This window comes from Trichomycterus rosablanca, chromosome 3, assembly GCF_030014385.1.
Source record: "Trichomycterus rosablanca isolate fTriRos1 chromosome 3, fTriRos1.hap1, whole genome shotgun sequence".
Lineage (NCBI taxonomy): Eukaryota > Metazoa > Chordata > Actinopteri > Siluriformes > Trichomycteridae > Trichomycterus > Trichomycterus rosablanca.
This window is the reverse complement of record NC_085990.1, coordinates 36,536,537-36,556,189: the sequence shown is the minus strand read 5'-3', so window position 1 is coordinate 36,556,189 and position 19,653 is coordinate 36,536,537. Positions and strand designations below refer to the sequence as shown.

Sequence of the window (19,653 nt, the reverse complement as noted above, 5' to 3'; positions counted from 1 at the left end):
TCCCTACCCTGGGCAATTTTTCTTTCTGTTCTTACTCTGATCTCCAGCGGTTGCTTCTCCTTTTTCTCTACTTTTTGATCATAGCTTTAAGTTACTCTCTTTTTCATGGTGCCATATAATGTATCCAGGATATTTACCTCCTGTATGCAGTACTGGATGAGGGTATAAACTGGAGTGATTGACCATTTTGAGGCCATCTTTGCAAACATACTTTGAATGTGGGTCTTTTATGTTTTATCTCGGGATGCTAATACGATATCGGGAACGATACATCAGGATCAGTGTTTTAATAATTTAAATTGCCAAACCAGAGCAAGCTGACTGCCTGTAGGTCTACGTGGATCCTACTATATGCAAATGAACATAGACGTAGCTCATGTTCTTGCTAGTGTTCCTTTAGTTTTGTCTGTGTAGATTATAAATACCAGGGCTTAATAATGCAGGACTTTTAATGATGCAGACTGGTTCTCAGCTCAGAGTATTTTGACAGACTGTTGTGTGGGCTGCACAGGGAAGTTCAGGCAGAGTCATTATCGCAAGCTGATTTTATCATTGCCATTTCTTTTAAAGCTGCAGTATGTAACTTTTAGGCTTTGGAGTCCCCTTTTGGAAATGTTTTTGCATGTGCATGTAGTTCTACCAATTGGTTCGAAATCAGTTGCTCTCAAGACCAGTATGGATGAGTTTAATGGTTGTAATTAACAAGTCAACATACATTAAAGTAGCGCTAGATTCTGGGATGAATTTGTGATGATAAAGCAGGGATTTCCAGCATAAACCTTAAACCTGAGTTATGTTTATCTTAATTATCAATATTTTATTTAAATATTTATCAATATTTAAGTAGGCTAATCTTGTGTAAGTGGCACATTTTAGAAGGTTTTTGTTCACTTTGTAAAATATAACAGTGTTGCCTGCTCTTTTTATTATTACAGTTTTACAGCACAAGCTTAATGCTTTACAAAAACATACATCCTGCAGCTTTAACATGAGATGCTGATCTGTTTATCTTCTGTGCTACCTGTGCTACCTGTGCTAAAATACTTAATTATTTGGTGAAATATCTACTGTACTATGTAAAAGCAAACCAACCAAGCTCATGAATATTTGAACCTAAGTTTATTTAGTACTTTTCTGAAACACCAGTGTTCAACGAGCCATGCTTTGGTACTGGTCTGCAGAAAAGGTTAGGAACCTCAGCTTTTAGCAGATACACCTTGTTTTTAAGCTCCATTGAGTTTAAGTGGTTTTATTGCAGTCAAGGCATTTTGGAAAAAGTGATTTTGAACAATGTAGCAAGCAATATCTACAGCAATAGCGTAGCATTCTCTTTGAGGGGATTAAACTGGGCATTGTTATCGATTCCCAGGCAACAAACCAAATCGTTGTCCTCATGGCTTACTGCAGGCTGCTGTTATTGATATTCTAGATGTTATCATTTTAAATAATCTTTTTAACTGTTGTAGCCGTGTTTCTTGCATCATAGATCTGCAAATGGATAACCAAAGTTTAATTTTTCATTCTTAGTGTCTGAGGGTCTTTAATGTTCTTTTACTTTAATTAAAAGACTTGCCGCAGTTGTCTGTTTAATGTTACTTTATTTGAATATCCTTTGTGTTATCCAATTTAAGAAATTAGTGACAATGTAATCTTAAGTGGCATAGGGGTATTTAAGCACTTGCCCTGTCACCTTTGTGGTGCAACAGCCAAATGTACTAAAGGCCTGGAGTTGAGGAGAGCATACTTGGCCAAGCTCTTAAGATAAAAAGGCTGATATTTCTGTAAATCCAGTATGGCATCAAAGTCTGTTGCATTTTTTTTATTGCAGTCAATAAATGTTTATAGTTGTTTTAGAGAGCAGTTAAGAATTTTTTATGTGACCAAATATTTGTCACATGAAGCCATCAGCCAGTCAGTGTATTAACATGTTGAGTCACATGACACTTGCAACCTGGGTTATAGGCTCAATTTTTGAGCTTCAATAACATGATTATGACCCATCAACTGGGTCCTGTAGTGCGCTTTAGTACATAGTACAGAGCAATTCCTGTTAATTTGAGGCTAATGCTGTTTTTGGAAGTAGACAGGTAGCATTCACCTTAATGTTTTGGCTTTCTGGTGATGTTTGAGTTGCAGTATTATAAGAAGGGTTGCCTGGCTTCATGTGTCCTACAAGAAGCACATGCTAGTCCTTAACTCTACAGTTTGTAGCTGTTGTGTGAAAGTTATACAGCCAGAATTGCCAATTTATAAGAGAGATTTGGGACAACTACTGAATTCCAGAATGTATAATTTAGCTTTTTATTAGAATAACTGCTTAAACATAATAGTAAGTAATCAACATGAAAATTATGTATGCAATACCACTTATGGTTTATATAGAGTAAAAAAAAAAGTTGTCCATCTTCATTGTTGTGCCAATGAACGAATTATTTTTCCTGTGAAATATTTGAGCTCTCTGTCAGGTTCAGCTTATATTAAGTTTTAATCTGTGTTGGATTTGTGTATTTTAGTTGTTGTTATAGACTGACTCACAGTTCATGTTACAAAGATGGCTTCTGGTTAATATCATTTTAATATCAGGAACGTTACAAACCTCTCATTTCAGAGGTCTTCTGATGTGCCTGTTCATTTTTCTACTTGCTGAAGCAACCGTTGTCTTTCTCTTTATAAATCTGTCTTGCTGTCTTTTCCTTTTCTTCTGTTTTAGTACTTAAAGTGTATATATATATATATATATATATATATATATATATATATATATATATATAAATTGTGACCAGCTGTAACTCTGGATGCAGACATAGATCCAGGTTTTTTTCAGGAACCAATTACCTCAGAGCTCATGTGAATCAGTGTTACTAGCTGGATAGTCTTTGACACTACAGAGAACATGTACACTATTGTAACACAAGGACAACCTCTTTTATACTGGTGTAACATGTATGAAGCACCCCTTGACAACTCAAAAACCTCTTTCATCTCAAGCTTCTTGTCATTCCCAAGAGAAGCAATTGAATGGTTTCCTTTTTATATTATTAAAATAGTGAAAGGATGTTTATTTTTCTTCTATATTGTAACAGCTGGGGTATAAATGTAATCTCTGCATGTTTTGGTATGGTTCGTTACCTCATATTTTCCAGGATGACAGTGTTCAGGTTGAAGTATTGCAGGGTTATAAGTTAGTGTTAAATCCTTTCATTCAAGGGAATATACTGAGAACACAAACTCTCTATGCTAACATTTTATTTACATTTAATTATGCTGCTTTCTCCTCATGGACAATTTATTCATTTCCCTTTAATAGTACCTTGTTACAAACACAAACTTGACCTGGTATGTTTTTGCCCAAACATTGATTGCATTTGTTTGAAGTAGAAGAACAATAAGGTTGATATACATATGTATATCCAAAAGCAGAAGAGTTTATTTAGAGCTGAAAGAAGGCATTTTCACTTGTCTTGTCAAGGGGTTATATGTATTTTAAGTGCTGTTTCTATATCAAAATATGTGAAATGTACATGTTGTAGGTTATGTTTCACTATTGTAGCTAAACTTGTAGAACAGATGGCTTGTACTACTGATTTTAACTACTATACATAAAATCTGTATGAGAGAACCATGTATACAGAGAGACAAGCTTGTTGCTGTAGCCCCTCTTTTGGACTGAAAGTATGTTTAAGAACTTTTATATAACCTATATAAAATACCCTGGGAAGTTCAGACATCCGTTGTATTGCCGTATTGAACTGAGGATTTTTTTTCTGAGCGCTCATTGTAACATAGTTCTTTAATTTGCAGTGGATCATTGTTCCTTTTTACTGTGGTAATTTTAGAACTACGTATCCAGAGTTTGGACTAGTTTTACTTAGAGGTTGGGATGTGGTTGTTTCTGCTTCCATTGGTGCCAGAATAAACCAGTATGAATGTAGTGTTTGCCCAGTGTGAAGCAACTACATCCTGACTATTTGAGAAAAATGTACTAGAAAGGATTATTTCAATTTTATCTTTTTGTATATGAAAGTAAACAATAAAATGTTGATAAAAACAAATATGCTGTTTTTGTATTCTTGGTATTCTTTTATTTTTAAGTCTTTGTATTGTAGACACATGATGCATGTATTACAATATTTACATTATTAATTATTTATGTATTTAGTCATTTAAACTGCTTTAATTTAGTCAGGGTTTGATGGGAATCTGGTGGCATCTAAAAAGACTGGGAGTATGATTGGAATACTCCATGGATAGGTCTTTCTCATATATATTTGTGCAGTTTAATTCTACCAGCTGTGCCACCATGCTGTCCTCCTGGTAAATGCAATTGCTTTGATAGCTGCACTACTACAGTATTCTTTCAGATCCATGCAACTTTATTCACTGCATGCCTATCAATCTTAATAGTGTAATGTTTAAACTATATCCAGAATAAGAATCCTGTTTGAGAGATACAGTATAATATTATTAATCATTAATGACATAGCAGAGTGTTTACCAATCCATAATGAAACTAATTGTTTTTAAATAAAGAAAAGTCAATCCTGTTGCTGCTGTCCCTAGGAGTGGAAATCCAGCGTAGATTACACAAAGAGGTTAAAAGTTATCAAAGAACTGCAACTATAGTAATATAAATAGTAGTAAAGTTTTTGCGTAAAGTATTTCTGTTATAAGAAAAATACAAAAAAAATGTTAATACATGGACATTGATGTTACATTCCACACTAATGTGTAGAAATGGTCCACCTGCTTAATGTGAATGAGTATTTATATTGGTTAGCAAGTCGTTTAAAAGCTGGGGCTGGTGTTTTAAATAAAAAAAATCTTACAATAGTTAAACACAACATGCATGCTCTATGTCTTTCTGGAACAGTGTTCTGCATATAGATAAATTAAATCCACAGCCCTGAATAGGATGAAGCAATCGTAAAACAGATAATGAATGAATGAAAAGGAACAACAGTTAAAAAGTAAACAATAAGCAGTATATAGCCAGACAATTTGCCTAAAGAAATTGGTCACTGACATTTACAGCATTTCACTGAATACAATTCAAGCAATTGAGGGTTAAGGGCCTTGCCCAGGGGTCCAACCGTGGCAATTTGGTGATGGTGGGGCTTGAATTGGCAACCCTATGATAACTACTTCAGTACCTTAACCACTGAGCTACCACTGCCACAAAATTGTAGCAACAGTGTACTGTTATTTGTTTGGGGCATCTAAATGATTACTTTCAATCTTTAACATGTATTTGTTTATGCTTATGAATACATATGTTTTATTCATAATTATAAGAACAAAATCACTTTCCCTCATCTTCATATCTCAAATGAACACAATACATTTTGTTAAAGAATAGTTTTCCTATGTGTTTTCCTGGCTTGTTTTCTCCATGTCTGCATGTATTTCCTCTGGGTACTCAGAGGGTGGATTTGCTGCTCTAAACTGTCCGGAATTTAAATGAATAAGTGAAATGTTTGTAATGTCCTGCGATGAAACTGAGTTTTGTCCAGGGTGTGAACCAAACCCACTGAAGAAACGAGTAAATGAATAAACACTCGGTGTATGAGGTCTATCACCTCCACTTATACTGTTTGGCCACCTGATGGCGATGTAAGGAAACAATGTTTCTTCTCTCCACTCCATCTTTCTCTGCTGTTTCTACTCATTCAAACCGCGCGTGTAAGGAAGAAAACACTTTAGATTCTGAACATGGCTTCTGTGTGGAAATGGGCCAGATTGGTCGGTGGTTTTGTGTGTGGAGTTTCAGTCAGTACTGGTGCGTGTATTACAGCTGTTAAACTGTATCTGCCTGAACAAAATGAAGAGAACACACTGGAAAAAACAGGTAGCTGGAACTATGATTGTCTTTATAGTCTTTGTCACTTTAATAACAATGTTAAATTTGAAAACTTGTTCTTATAACTGCATTTTCATCAGTTGCGTCTTAAATGCACTTTGTAACTAAGCTGTGTAACGGTTACATCTGCTAGTTGCCGTCCACAGTCTGTTTAACCAAGGCCGTAATCACTTCATATAGAGGGGGGACACGTCCTTTAATATTCAGATATGCTCAAAATGCCCCCGATTATACTAATGTAACGTTTTAAATAAAAATACTTCATGTACTAGCTTTGCGTAATGTTAGGATATTTCAGCGTTTTCTTGGGTTGTTTATAGAGTAGTAATGTTTTAGAATGTATTCCCCCCACATCCCGGTGTTCTGTCGATTTATCCTACCCATCGATTTGTCCTACTGAGCATGCGCACATCGGTTTTGACTCGTTGCGGGGAACGCCTATAATTCTGTGCTACCTTTGCCTAATTTATTTGTTCTAGCGGTTAGTAACGTATGGTTTCGTTTTAATTCTTTAAAAAGTTTAAAGTTTAAGTGTATGTAATGCTGTTATTATGTGACTTTAAAAAAAAAAAGCTATATAAAAATATTCAAAGTGCTTAAATGAGCTGTACTTGATTGATTACAGTTAAATAACTGTGTATCTTAATAATGCTGTGTTAACGTTGTATTTAACCACGTTTATACATGCCTTTGGTAATTTTAGATGCGTTTTTCATACATCTAGAAAAGCCAATCATTTTTAAATAACCATCTGCGACCTTAACATTATGACAACACAAAATGTATTAGGTTATTTTTCAGTTTTGTGCTTTATTAGCAGTTCAATATGTACAGTAACGGTTGTTTGAAGTTAAAGTTGAGTTTAAAGTGAATTACTGAATGAATATGTTGAGCATTTATTACGTTTTTTATGTACTCAGTTATTTGTATATGTACAACTATTTTTTGCTGCTCCCCTGTCAGTTTAGTTCTAATTATTTGAGATTAAGATGTTCTTCGGGTTAGAATATTATTTACTACAAAATCAAAATGTACATACATCATACATACATCATACACACATACACATATATATATATATATATATATACAGTGTATCACAAAAGTGAGTACACCCCTCACATTTCTGCAGATATTTAAGTATATCTTTTCATGGGACAACACTGACAAAATGACACTTTGACACAATGAAAAGTAGTCTGTGTGCAGCTTATATAACAGTGTAAATTTATTCTTCCCTCAAAATAACTCAATATACAGCCATTAATGTCTAAACCACCGGCAACAAAAGTGAGTACACCCCCAAGAGACTACACCCCTAAATGTCCAAATTGAGCACTGCTTGTCATTTTCCCTCCAAAATGTCATGTGATTTGTTAGTGTTACTAGGTCTCAGGTGTGCATAGGGAGCAGGTGTGTTCAATTTAGTAGTACAGCTCTCACACTCTCTCATACTGGTCACTGAAAGTTCCAACATGGCACCTCATGGCAAAGAACTCTCTGAGGATCCTAAAAGACGAATTGTTGCGCTACATGAAGATGGCCAAGGCTACAAGAAGATTGCCAACACCCTGAAACTGGGCTGCAGCACAGTGGCCAAGATTATCCAGCGTTTTAAAAGAGCAGGGTCCACTCAGAACAGACCTCGAGTTGGTCGTCCAAAGAAGCTGAGTGCACGTGCTCAGCGTCACATCCAACTGCTGTCTTTGAAAGATAGGTGCAGGAGTGCTGTCAGCATTGCTGCAGAGATTGAAAAGGTGGGGGGTCAGCCTGTCAGTGCTCAGACCATACGCCGCACACTACATCAAATTGGTCTGCATGGCTGTCACCCCAGAAGGAAGCCTCTTCTGAAGTCTCTACACAAGAAAGCCCGCAAACAGTTTGCTGAAGACATGTCAACAAAGGACATGGATTACTGGAACCATGTCCTATGGTCTGATGAGACCAAGATTAATTTGTTTGGTTCAGATGGTCTCAAGCATGTGTGGCGGCAATCAGGTGAGGAGTACAAAGATAAGTGTGTCATGCCTACAGTCAAGCATGGTGGTGGGAATGCCATGGTCTGGGGCTGCATGAGTGCAGCAGGTGTTGGGGAGTTACATTTCATTGAGGGACACATGAACTCCAATATGTACTGTGAAATACTGAAGCAGAGCACGATCCCCTCCCTCCGGAAACTGGGTCGCAGGGCAGTGTTCCAGCATGATAATGACCCCAAACACACCTCTAAGACGACCACTGCTTTATTGAAGAGGCTAAGGGTAAAGGTGATGGACTGGCCAAGCATGTCTCCAAACCTAAACCCAATAGAACATCTTTGGGGCATCCTCAAGCGGAAGGTGGAGGAGCGCAAAGTCTCGAATATCCGCCAGCTCCGTGATGTCGTCATGGAGGAGTGGAAAAGCATTCCAGTGGCAACCTGTGAAGCTCTGGTAAACTCCATGCCCAGGAGAGTTAAGGCAGTTCTGGAAAATAATAATGGCCACACAAAATATTGACACTTCAGGAACTTTCACTAAGGGGTGTACTCACTTTTGTTGCCGGTGGTTTAGACATTAATGGCTGTATATTGAGTTATTTTGAGGGAAGAATAAATTTACACTGTTATATAAGCTGCACACAGACTACTTTTCATTGTGTCAAAGTGTCATTTTGTCAGTGTTGTCCCATGAAAAGATATACTTAAATATCTGCAGAAATGTGAGGGGTGTACTCACTTTTGTGATACACTGTATATACATACTGTATATACATATAATACTCACTACATAGCCAACACTACATATACACACTACATAGCCAAAAGAACTCGCTTGTAGTTCTACAATTACTGACTGTAGTCCATCTGTTTCTCTGCATGCTTTGTTAGCTCCCTTCATGCTGTTGGTCAATGGTCAGAACCCCCACAGAGCAGGTATTATTTAGGTGGTGGATCATTCTCAGCACTGCAGTGACACTGACATGGTGGTGGTGTGAGTGGATCAGAAACAGCAGTGCTGCTGGAGTTTTAAAATACAGTGTCCACTCACTGTCCACTCTATTAGACACTCCTACCTAGTTGGTCCACCTTGTAGATGTAAAGTCAGAGACGATCGCTCATCTATTGCTGCTGTTTGAGTCGGTCATCTTCTAGACCTTCATCAGTGGTCACAGGACACTGCCCACAGGGTGCTGTAGGCTGGATATTTTTGGTTGGTGGACCAATCTCAGTCCAGCAGTGAGGTGTTTAAAAACTCAGCACTGCTGTGTCTGATCCATTCATACCAGCACAACACACACTAACACCATGTCAGTGTCACTGCAGTGCTGAGAATGATCCACCACCTAAATAATACCTGCTCTGTAGTGGTCCTGTAGGGGGTCTGACCACTGAAGAACAGGGTGAAAGCAGGTTAAAAAGTATGTAGAGAAACAGATGAACTACAGTCAGTAATTTTAGAACTACAGAGTGCTTATACATGATAAGTTTTTCAGGATGAACTCAAGTTCATATGCATGTATAAATAGCTGGAGGTAATATTGTTATTGAATATTTTAAACTAGTTAGAATTTTGCTAAACCAGATTTTGCCACTGTCTCCATTAATTAATAGGAATTATAAAGCCAAGTGAACTTCATGACAGCAGGGCTGAGTGGTGATTTAAGACAATGCAGAGGATTACTGCATAAGTTGCTCCATGCTGCAAGACAGAGCTGACAAGAGCATGATTGAAATGATAGATATTTAGAGCAGCTATATTATACAGATATACAGATATATTTTATCTAATTTTACCTTTATTATTAAAAAGTTATTGTGAACATTATTTACTGATTTGTACAGCATTGTTACCTGTTTTACTCAGGTGCAGTGTGACAGTAGATGGGTACATTTTAATGTGCAGAATATAACAAATCACACCCAAAATACATATGTAAAAAATGTAGACACATCCACCAGAGACTCAGGATGTGTTGTTGTTAATAAACTAGTTTAAAAATTACACAATTATTTGAGATGTATGGGCTGTATAGTGGCTCAGTGGGTAGCTTTGTTGATTCACAGCAAGAAGGTCCTGGGCTCCATTTACAGGTGGATTCTTTCTGTGAGAAGTTTGCATGTTCTCCCCATGTGTATGTGGGGTTTTTTTTCCGGGTGCTCTAGTTTTCTCCCACAGTCCAAAGACATGCAAGTGAGGTAAATTGAAGATACAAAACTGTCTCTGACTGTGTTTGATATTAAATGTGTGAACTAATAAATCTTGTGTAATGAGTAACTACCTGCCCTGTCATGAATGTAACCATGATGTTAAAATCCTAATAAATAAATTAAAAATTAAGATAAATGTCTGAGAGACAGGTCAATAAATCAAGTGTGCTACCTATCATTTGTAATAAAATATAAGCCCATCGAGATGTGCTAACACTATTTATAATAAGACATAGATCTATCGAGATGCGCTGTCTATTGTTTATAATAATATACATACCTATCGAGATGTGCTACCTATAGTTTATAATAAGATACATACCTATCGAGATGTCCTACCTATTGTTTATAATAAGATATAGAGCTATCGAGATGTCCTACCTATTGTTTATAATAAGATACATACCTATCGAGATGTCCTACCTATTGTTTATAATAAGATACATACCTATCGAGATGTCCTACCTATTGTTTATAATAAGATACATACCTATCGAGATGTGCTACCTATAGTTTATAATAAGATACATACCTATCGAGATGTCCTACCTATTGTTTATAATAAGATATAGAGCTATCGAGATGTCCTACCTATTGTTTATAATAAGATACATACCTATCGAGATGTCCTACCTATTGTTTATAATAAGATACATACCTATCGAGATGTCCTACCTATTGTTTATAATAAGATACATACCTATCGAGATGTGCTACCTATAGTTTATAATAAGATACATACCTATCGAGATGTCCTACCTATTGTTTATAATAAGATATAGAGCTATCGAGATGTCCTACCTATTGTTTATAATAAGATACATACCTATCGAGATGTCCTACCTATTGTTTATAATAAGATACATACCTATCGAGATGTCCTACCTATTGTTTATAATAAGATACATACCTATCGAGATGTGCTACCTATAGTTTATAATAAGATACATACCTATCGAGATGTCCTACCTATTGTTTATAATAAGATATAGACCTATCGAGATGTGCTACCTATAGTTTATAATAAGATATAGACCTATCGAGATGTCCTACCTATTGTTTATAATAAGATACATACCTATCGAGATGTCCTACCTATTGTTTATAATAAGATATAGAGCTATCGAGATGTCCTACCTATTGTTTATAATAAGATACATACCTATCGAGATGTCCTACCTATTGTTTATAATAAGATATAGAGCTATCGAGATGTCCTACCTATTGTTTATAATAAGATACATACCTATCGAGATGTGCTACCACTAGTTATAATAAGATACCTATAATTTATAATATGATAGACATAATTTTAATAAGAACAGATCGATAAAACTTAAATATTTACTACAGGAATACATTTCGATAGGGTAGGACAAATCGACAGATAGATCTATAAATCTGCGCTACGGTAGGAAGTTTCGATAGGGTAGGACAAATCGACAGATAGATCTATAAATCTGCGCTACGGTAGGAAGTTTCGATAGGGTAGGACAAATCGACAGAACACCGGCAGATTTGGTACCACCCAATGTTTTATTAACGGCTGCAGCCTCGCGTCTAATCCAAATTAGTAGTTTAACAACATAATTATGAATAGTTTTAAGAGAAACGTTTATCAACTTCAGTCCTGTAGACTCACTGGTCCCCTAAAGCAGCTTCATAAGGTCTTTTGAGATTAGGGGTGCAGTTTTTCCTATTTTTTGTCATTAACCGACAAGCATATAGCTTAAGTTCAAAAAGCTTTATTGTCATTTCAGGTATATGTAAGTACATTGAAACAAAACAACGTTGTGTAACACAGAACACAAGTGCAAACAGCACAATGTACACAGTGCAAAAAAGCAGTTCAATAAATATAAGGACCTGCAACAAATACTAAAACAGTGAAGGGGTAGGGTGGCTACTTCCATAACCTCTAAAAGGAGGGCATGACACTAGGTAGTAAGGATAGTGTCAGCTCACACAATTAAAACTTTGATTAAAAAATATTATTATGATATTATTGTGATGCAATCAAATGAACTACAAAATTGCATATTAATGAATGTTCTACTCACCACATTTAGTCTACTTGTAATACTTTAGTACAAAAAGCATAAAATTGATCTTTCCTACTTTTCAAAATGAAAGGGTGATGAGTCGATCTTTCAGCGCTGTACGTGGCTTTTTGTTTTGGCATGTTGACAGCAAGAACAGTTATTAAAACTTAGTAATTATCAATGATAAAATATGACTAATGTATTTAAACTGTCTAGTTTGAGCTGCTGCATTTTGAACCAGTTGTAATTTGTTTATGGATCTACCAGAGCATCCAATATACACATTTCTGCAAATATTTTATTATATCTTTTCATGGGACAACACTATAGAAATAAAACTTGGATATAACTTAGAGTAGTCAGTGTACAACTTGTATAGCAGTGTAGATTTACTGTCTTCTGAAAATAACTCAACACACAGCCATTAATGTCTAAATAGCTGGCAACATAAGTGAGTACACCCCACAGTGAACATGTCCAAATTGTGCCCAAAGTGTCAATATTTTGTGTGACCACCATTATTATCCAGCACTGCCTTAACCCTCCTGGGCATGGAATTCACCAGAGCTGCACAGGTTGCTACTGGAATCCTCTTCCACTCCTCCATGATGACATCACGGAGCTGGTGGATGTTAGACACCTTGAACTCCTCCACCTTCCACTTGAGGATGCGCCACAGGTGCTCAATTGGGTTTAGTCCATCACCTTTACCTTTAGCTTCCTCAGCAAGGCAGTTGTCATCTTGGAGGTTGTTTGGGGTCGTTATCCTGTTGGAAAACTGCCATGAGGCCCAGTTTTCGAAGGGAGGGGATCATGCTCTGTTTCAGAATGTCACAGTACATGTTGGAATTCATGTTTCCCTCAATGAACTGCAGCTCCCCAGTGCCAGCAACACTCATGCAGCCCAAGACCATGATGCTACCACCACCATGCTTGACTGTAGGCAAGATACAGTTGTCTTGGTACTTCTCACCAGGGCGCCGCCACACATGCTGGACACCATCTGAGCCAAACAAGTTTATCTTGGTCTCGTCAGACCACAGGGCATTCCAGTAATCCATGTTCTTGGACTGCTTGTCTTCAGCAAACTGTTTGCGGGCTTTCTTGTGCGTCAGCTTCCTTCTGGGATGACGACCATGCAGACCGAGTTGATGCAGTGTGCGGCGTATGGTCTGAGCACTGACGGGCTGACCTCCCACATCTTCAACCTCTGCAGCAATGCTGGCAGCACTCATGTGTCTATTTTTTAAAGCCAACCTCTGGACATGACGCCGAACACGTGGACTCAACTTCTTTGGTCGACCCTGGCGAAGCCTGTTCCGAGTGGAACCTGTCCTGGAAAACCGCTGTATGACCTTGGCCACCATGCTGTAGCTCAGTTTCAGGGTGTTAGCAATCTTCTTATAGCCCAGGCCATCTTTGTGGAGAGCAACAATTCTATTTCTCACATCCTCAGAGAGTTCTTTGCCATGAGGTGCCATGTTGAATATCCAGTGGCCAGTATGAGAGAATTGTACCCAAAACACCAAATTTAACAGCCCTGCTCCCCATTTACACCTGGGACCTTGACACATGACACCAGGGAGGGACAACGACACATTTGGGCACAATTTGGACATGTTCACTGTGGGGTGTACTCACTTATGTTGCCAGCTATTTAGACATTAATGGCTGTGTGTTGAGTTATTTTCAGAAGACAGTAAATCTACACTGCTATACAAGTTGTACACTGACTACTCTAAGTTATATCCAAGTGTCATGTCTATAGTGTTGTCCCATGAAAAGATATAATGAAATATTTGCAGAAATGTGAGGGGTGTACTCACTTTTGTGATACACTGTATATCTTATTTCAGAGATATTACAGAGATAAAAAACAACAAATCTACTGATATTACTAATTTGTGTGTCAAAGAAAAGGTCTGAATCCATTTTGAGCTGAGCTGGGAATCACAGAGAAAGCATTACGATTTAACACCAGGTTAGATAACTTGTCCCTCGCAGCTTTGTATCAGACAATTAACACCTTTGTTTTATCTAAATTAGGTTAAAGCAGGCATCACGGTGGCTCAGTGGGTAGCACTGTCGCCTCACAGCAAGAAGGTCCGGGTCCTTTCTGTGTGGAGTTTGCATGTTCTCCCCGTGTCTGCGTGGGTTTCCTCCGGGAGCTCCGGTTTCCTCCCACAGCCCGAAAACATGCAAGTGAGGTGAATTGAAGATACAAAATTGTCCATGACTGTGTTTGACATTAAACTTGTAAACTAATGAATTTTGTGTAATGAATAACTACCGTTTCTGTCATGAATGTAACCAAAGTGTGAAAAACATGACATTAAAATCCTAATAAATAAATAAATTAGGTTAAAGAAAGTTACATGACATCTAGTCTTTCATTTCGTTTACACAATCCTCAATCTTGTGGTTTGTGTGAATATTGTTGGGTTTGAGATGTCTAGCAAGCTTAAAGGGTATAAACTGCCCATTAATGATTTGCCCTTTTATTTGTGTTGTTTTTTTCTTAGAAAGTTCACATTTAAGACTCATTAAGCTGTATGGACTGCCTTTGAATGGAGATGAGACCAAATTCTACACAAACCACATCTTGTCATACGATCAAAGCCGCAGGACACCGAAATGGGTGGCAGAACACCTATCCAATGAAAAACTGCTTGGTACGTATTATGGTGGGTTTTAATCTCGGCTATTATTTTAGACTTGTATACCATTATCTCCCAATTTGGTTGTTGATGATTTTACCCAAGGTCACTAAATTGAGTTCTTGACCAGGGACCAAGCATACCAAAGCAGGGTATGGGTGGAGCAAGAAACAGCGCAGTCAGTCAGTGGTCAGACAGAATCGCCATAGATTTTATTAAAGCAGTGCTGTGAAAAGCATAACCCCCACGTAAACCACAGTGGGGCAAACCGAAAATGCCGTCACCTTCAGCAAACTCTTTCTCTGTGTTCTGTGCATAGTTGGACATAGACTGTAGAAAACTAGATATGACACAGATAGCTCTGTAGAGGACCCTACAGTTTAAAAGAGGAATTAATTTTGCCTTTATATCCTCAGACAAATGTATTAACTGTTCTAAATGTTCTCATGTACCAGGAAAAGCAGAAAGGAAGCACTGCAAATTCAAGCCAGATCCCAGTATCTCTAAGCTTTTCACTGCACAGAATGAAGACTACCTCAGCAGTGGCTGGTCTCGAGGACACATGGCACCGGCTGGCGACAACAAATTTTCAGAGGCAAGATGAGTGTTTTCTAACATATTTTTCCTATAAACCTTTGTTTAGTCAAATGTAGTTTGCCTTAATTAAATTTAAAAACCAAACACTGCCGTGGTTTAACAGTTCTCACGACCTCTCACAGTGATATCATGAGGAAAACAGGATTAACCCAGTCTAACCCTGTGGTCAGACCATCAGTGATGCGATGCAACAAAACGACCGGTTGTTGTTCATTTTCAATTAGAGCTGGCAATTTCCAGCGACAGCAAACCGCGTGAATGTTGGCGATGCAGAAAAGTTGGGCAGAGTTGAGCAAAGTAATATGGCGATTACCAATAGAAACTGAGCAATGGGTGGTGCAGTATGCGAATTATCTCTGCTTTTGTAAATGGTGCACTCTGTTTTTGGTTCCTAGATAGTAGTTCCTACCAGAGATGAAAGAGAAACTCATTGTCATGGTGTCAGACTTCCACAAATAGATGACACCAATCACAAAGAACAAACACAGGTTTCTTGTCATGTTGACTTCACAGACAGTGATGGTTAAAAATGGGTGGGAAAGAATCAATCAGTGATAGCCAGTGATAGCTCAGTGGTTAAGGTACTGGACTAGTAAACAGAAGGTTGCCGGTTCAAGCCCCGCCACCACCAAGTTGCCACTGTTGGGTCCCTGAGCAAGGCCCTTAACCCTCAATTGCTTATTGTGTTCCGCTCACTGTGTAAGTCGCTTTGGATAAAAGCGTCTGCTAAATGCTGAAAATGTAAATGTAGATCAATGTTTTTTCTATACAATCTTTAGATTTTTTGTCAACCAAACGGCCACAGCCAATTAATTTCAGTCAGATTGAAATATAAGGCAATATCGATAGCCCAATTAAAAGGGACAACTTTGACTGTCTGTGACACCCCTACAAAATCCAAACACATCTGTAAATATCAACTCTAGATACAAATTAATGCAGGAAATATCCCCCCATACTGCTTTATGGCTTTTTTAGTATTTACATACATAACACCAGCAATTAAATCTGAATTCATGTTGGAGAGGTGGTGTTTTTTTCTATCCATATTCTACTTCTAATAATGTAATTAGTACATATTACTGAAAAAGCATTTTATACATATTTAGTCTCATCTTCATGAATTGAATTGTATTCAGTTAAACATATAGCAACATAATATAACAACAATATTCATTTGGTGTGTGTTATTTGCAGGCTGTCATTTTTGTATTTTCATTTTGTGGCAATAGCTCGCCTGACCAGGATAAAAAGTGAAGTTACTGAGTATTAAAAACATGTTCATAATTAATCTGCTTGTTGAACTTAGTGCTTGTTCTCGTATTTATTTTTTAGCAAGCAATGGCAGAGACCTTCTATCTGTCCAATATTGTCCCACAGAACTATGAAAACAACGCTGGATTCTGGAACAGGTTAGGAAAAGTGCTGCTGATAGCTGATTTATAAGAAAATCTAGCATGGTTTGCATACTTGTACTAACGGGTGGTTCTTGGTTGTAGATTGGAAATGTACTGCAGAGAGCTGACTGAGACATTCAGTGATGTCTGGGTGATCTCAGGACCGCTTACCCTAGCCCAGGTAGAAGATGGGAAGAAGACTGTCTCATATCAGGTAAATAAACATGGTGCAGATACTTTTAATTATTATGGTAATCACTTTCTACAGAACATAAGCTCCATCAGAAATAAAACATGTGATTTCTTGATTCTTTGTTGTTCAACAATCTTATTTCTTTATAGACTTATTTTTTTGTTTTATGGTGCCATGAGTAGTTCAATGACTTATTTGTCTCAGGTCATTGACACCTGTGATCAATACTTTGTAGTAAACACTGTATGAGTTATTTATTAATGTATGTATTGATTTAAATACTCTACATCTTATTCCACCTTATAAGTGGCACGATTTAAAATGCTTCCTAAACAAGCCACTCTTTACATTGACCTTTCTTTGTGGCTTGAATATTTATCTTACTTTTTACTCTGGTTGAAATTATATACAGATATTCTCAAAACAAAACTATATAGTGTTATGTAAATACAACATATGAGCCGTCACATGATATTTATTATTAATCACTGTATAATATATTTCACTTTATTGCAGCATCATCTTTTAAAGTTATGCTTAACTTTTAATGAATTTACACTGTATTTGTCTGGCATATGGCTTAGGACTGGAAATGGACCCAGAGTAAACTTCATGCTGTTGTAGTGTGTCTTAAATCTTCTATATATGTTATTTACAAACACTGATATAGACTTTAATACATCTGCTTTTTACACCCTTAAATCAGCTGTTAAGACTAAAATAAAATATTCTATTCCAGCAAACACTTCATCAGTAGTGAACAGCTCTAGAATTGGGCAGTAGGCTCGTACATATGTCCTCTGCTCAGTGTGAGGTAGCGGTGGTGCTCCGACTGGCCTGGCAGGAAAAGAAGTGGCTTTTTATTTGGACTAAATTGACACAGGCAGCCACCCCTCGTGCCGGTGTGTATCACAAATTGGCAGTGGCAGGAGTCATGTTACCTTAGACCAGGACCCTAGGAGAGACTGTAGCTTAGAAACCTCTCTTAATTTCCAAGTTCTCTGTGGAATAAAGTGAGTGTGCAGTGGAGATTATCAGGAGAAGGTGTCTGAGGTTCTCGTTTGAGTTTTCTCATAAAGCTGCTAATCTTTACCTAATCAGGATTCCAGTTTCCATGTCTACAATAAGACTCAATAATTGTGTGAAATCGAATAAAGAAAAAAGGGTTGTTATTTACATAAATCAAGTAACAATTGGCATTATAAATGTGATATTTAAATCAATTTGAATCATGTAGCCTACACAAGTTTAGACTGTTCATATCATGTAACATTTTAGAGAGAGCGCATATTAGTATTTAGATAAATGGTGGCAATTATTGATGAAATTTAAACAATAAAGTAGTGTTTTGGGGTAAATTCAAAGTTTTAAATTTTACTACAAACAAGTTGAGTTTAAATAAGCATAAAAAGTATGCTGTGATGTGCATTACTAGGAAAACTGGTTTTATAAGTAAGATGTGCCTACAAAATCTTTACTGACAATAGAAATCACGTTGCTGCTGTTGGATTTCTTAGCTGAACTAGACAGTAATGCTTTCTGATGAGCTTGACATTTGCATTGCCTATTATTATCATCTATTATTATTGACTTATTATAGGGTGGCAATCTTCTCAGTGTGTAGCACTGTGGCCTCACAGCAAGAAGGTCCTGGGTTCAATCCCCAAGTGGGGTGGCCTGGGTCCTTTCTTTGTGGAGTTTGCATGTTCTCCCCATGTCTGTGTGGGTTTCCTCCGGAAGACCCGGTTTCCTCCCACAGTCCAAAGACATGCAAGTGAGGTGAATTGGAGACACAAAATTGTCCATGATTGTGTTTGCATTAAAACATGAACTGATGAATCTTGTGTAACGAGTATCTACAGTTTCTGTCATGAATGTAACCAAAGTGTGTAAAACATGATGTTAAAATCCTAATAAACAAACAAACAAAAAACTTACTATAATGATTTGTTAAAATAAATGGTCAAGCAAACAACAGCTTGTGTTTGTCAGTAAAATCTGTCTAATTTACTCTATCCTTAATCAGCTGATTGGTAAAGATGAAGTCGCTGTTCCCACTCATCTCTACAAAGTAATCCTTGTGAGGAAAAATCCTTCGGATAATCATCTGGCTCTGGGTGCCTTTGTGGTGCCAAATGCACCAATCGGTTTTGATCACCAGCTGACGGAGTACCAGGTGAACCTGACTGAACTGGAAAGAATATCAGGTCTGACATTTTTTCCTGAACTGAACAGAACTGAAGGTGTAAGAAACCTCTGCTCGTTGCACTCGTGTGAACTCATGGACTTCAAGCGTTTTACCTTGTACATTACTGGTCGTAAGATGGGCAGTGCTAAGAGCATCATAAAACTGGACAAGATCATGGCAGAGTTAAAGGAATCTGGTATAACTCCTGATGAGTACTTGAATAAACGGTACCTGGAGAAGAAACAGCAACTAATAGAGAAAGAAAGCGCTAAGAGAAAGTCAGGATAACTCGATGCTGAACAGCTGTATTATGTTTCTGTATTATTTTTTGAGCACAGGTGCTATTTTTACCATGTATTGTTCTTTAATTTTAGCCACTTGAACATTCTTTATAACCATATTTTACAACTGATTTTTAAACAGATTGTTAAAAGAAATGTTAAAATCCAAACTGTCTTCTGAAGAACAAAAATATTAATAATGTAATTAATAGCTTTTAATTGATGTAACTGGTTATTTAACTAAAATTTTTT

The 19,653-nt window shown here is 37.2% G+C and overlaps 1 protein-coding gene across 1 annotated transcript; it reads left to right on the top strand.

Annotated features, from left to right (window-relative positions):
- Positions 1–5,709: 5,709 nt before the first annotated feature.
- LOC134310469 (nuclease EXOG, mitochondrial-like) lies at positions 5,710–19,451 on the top strand. The gene is made up of 6 exons (XM_062992062.1): positions 5,710–5,845; positions 14,611–14,760; positions 15,201–15,340; positions 16,678–16,754; positions 16,842–16,953; positions 18,959–19,451. The coding sequence occupies exons 1-6, from the start codon at positions 5,710–5,712 to the stop codon at positions 19,406–19,408; spliced, it is 1,065 nt and encodes a 354-aa protein (XP_062848132.1). The 3' UTR covers positions 19,409–19,451.
- Positions 19,452–19,653: the final 202 nt, after the last annotated feature.

Coding starts and splice junctions, on each gene's coding strand:
- LOC134310469 (XM_062992062.1), top strand. CDS start 5,710: ATGGCTTCTGTGTGGAAATGGGCCAGATTGGTCGGTGGTTTTGTGTGT. Junction 5,846..14,610: donor GAACACACTGGAAAAAACAG/GTAGCTGGAACT, acceptor TTTTTTTCTTAG/AAAGTTCACATTTAAGACTC. Junction 16,954..18,958: donor AGAAGACTGTCTCATATCAG/GTAAATAAACAT, acceptor ATCCTTAATCAG/CTGATTGGTAAAGATGAAGT.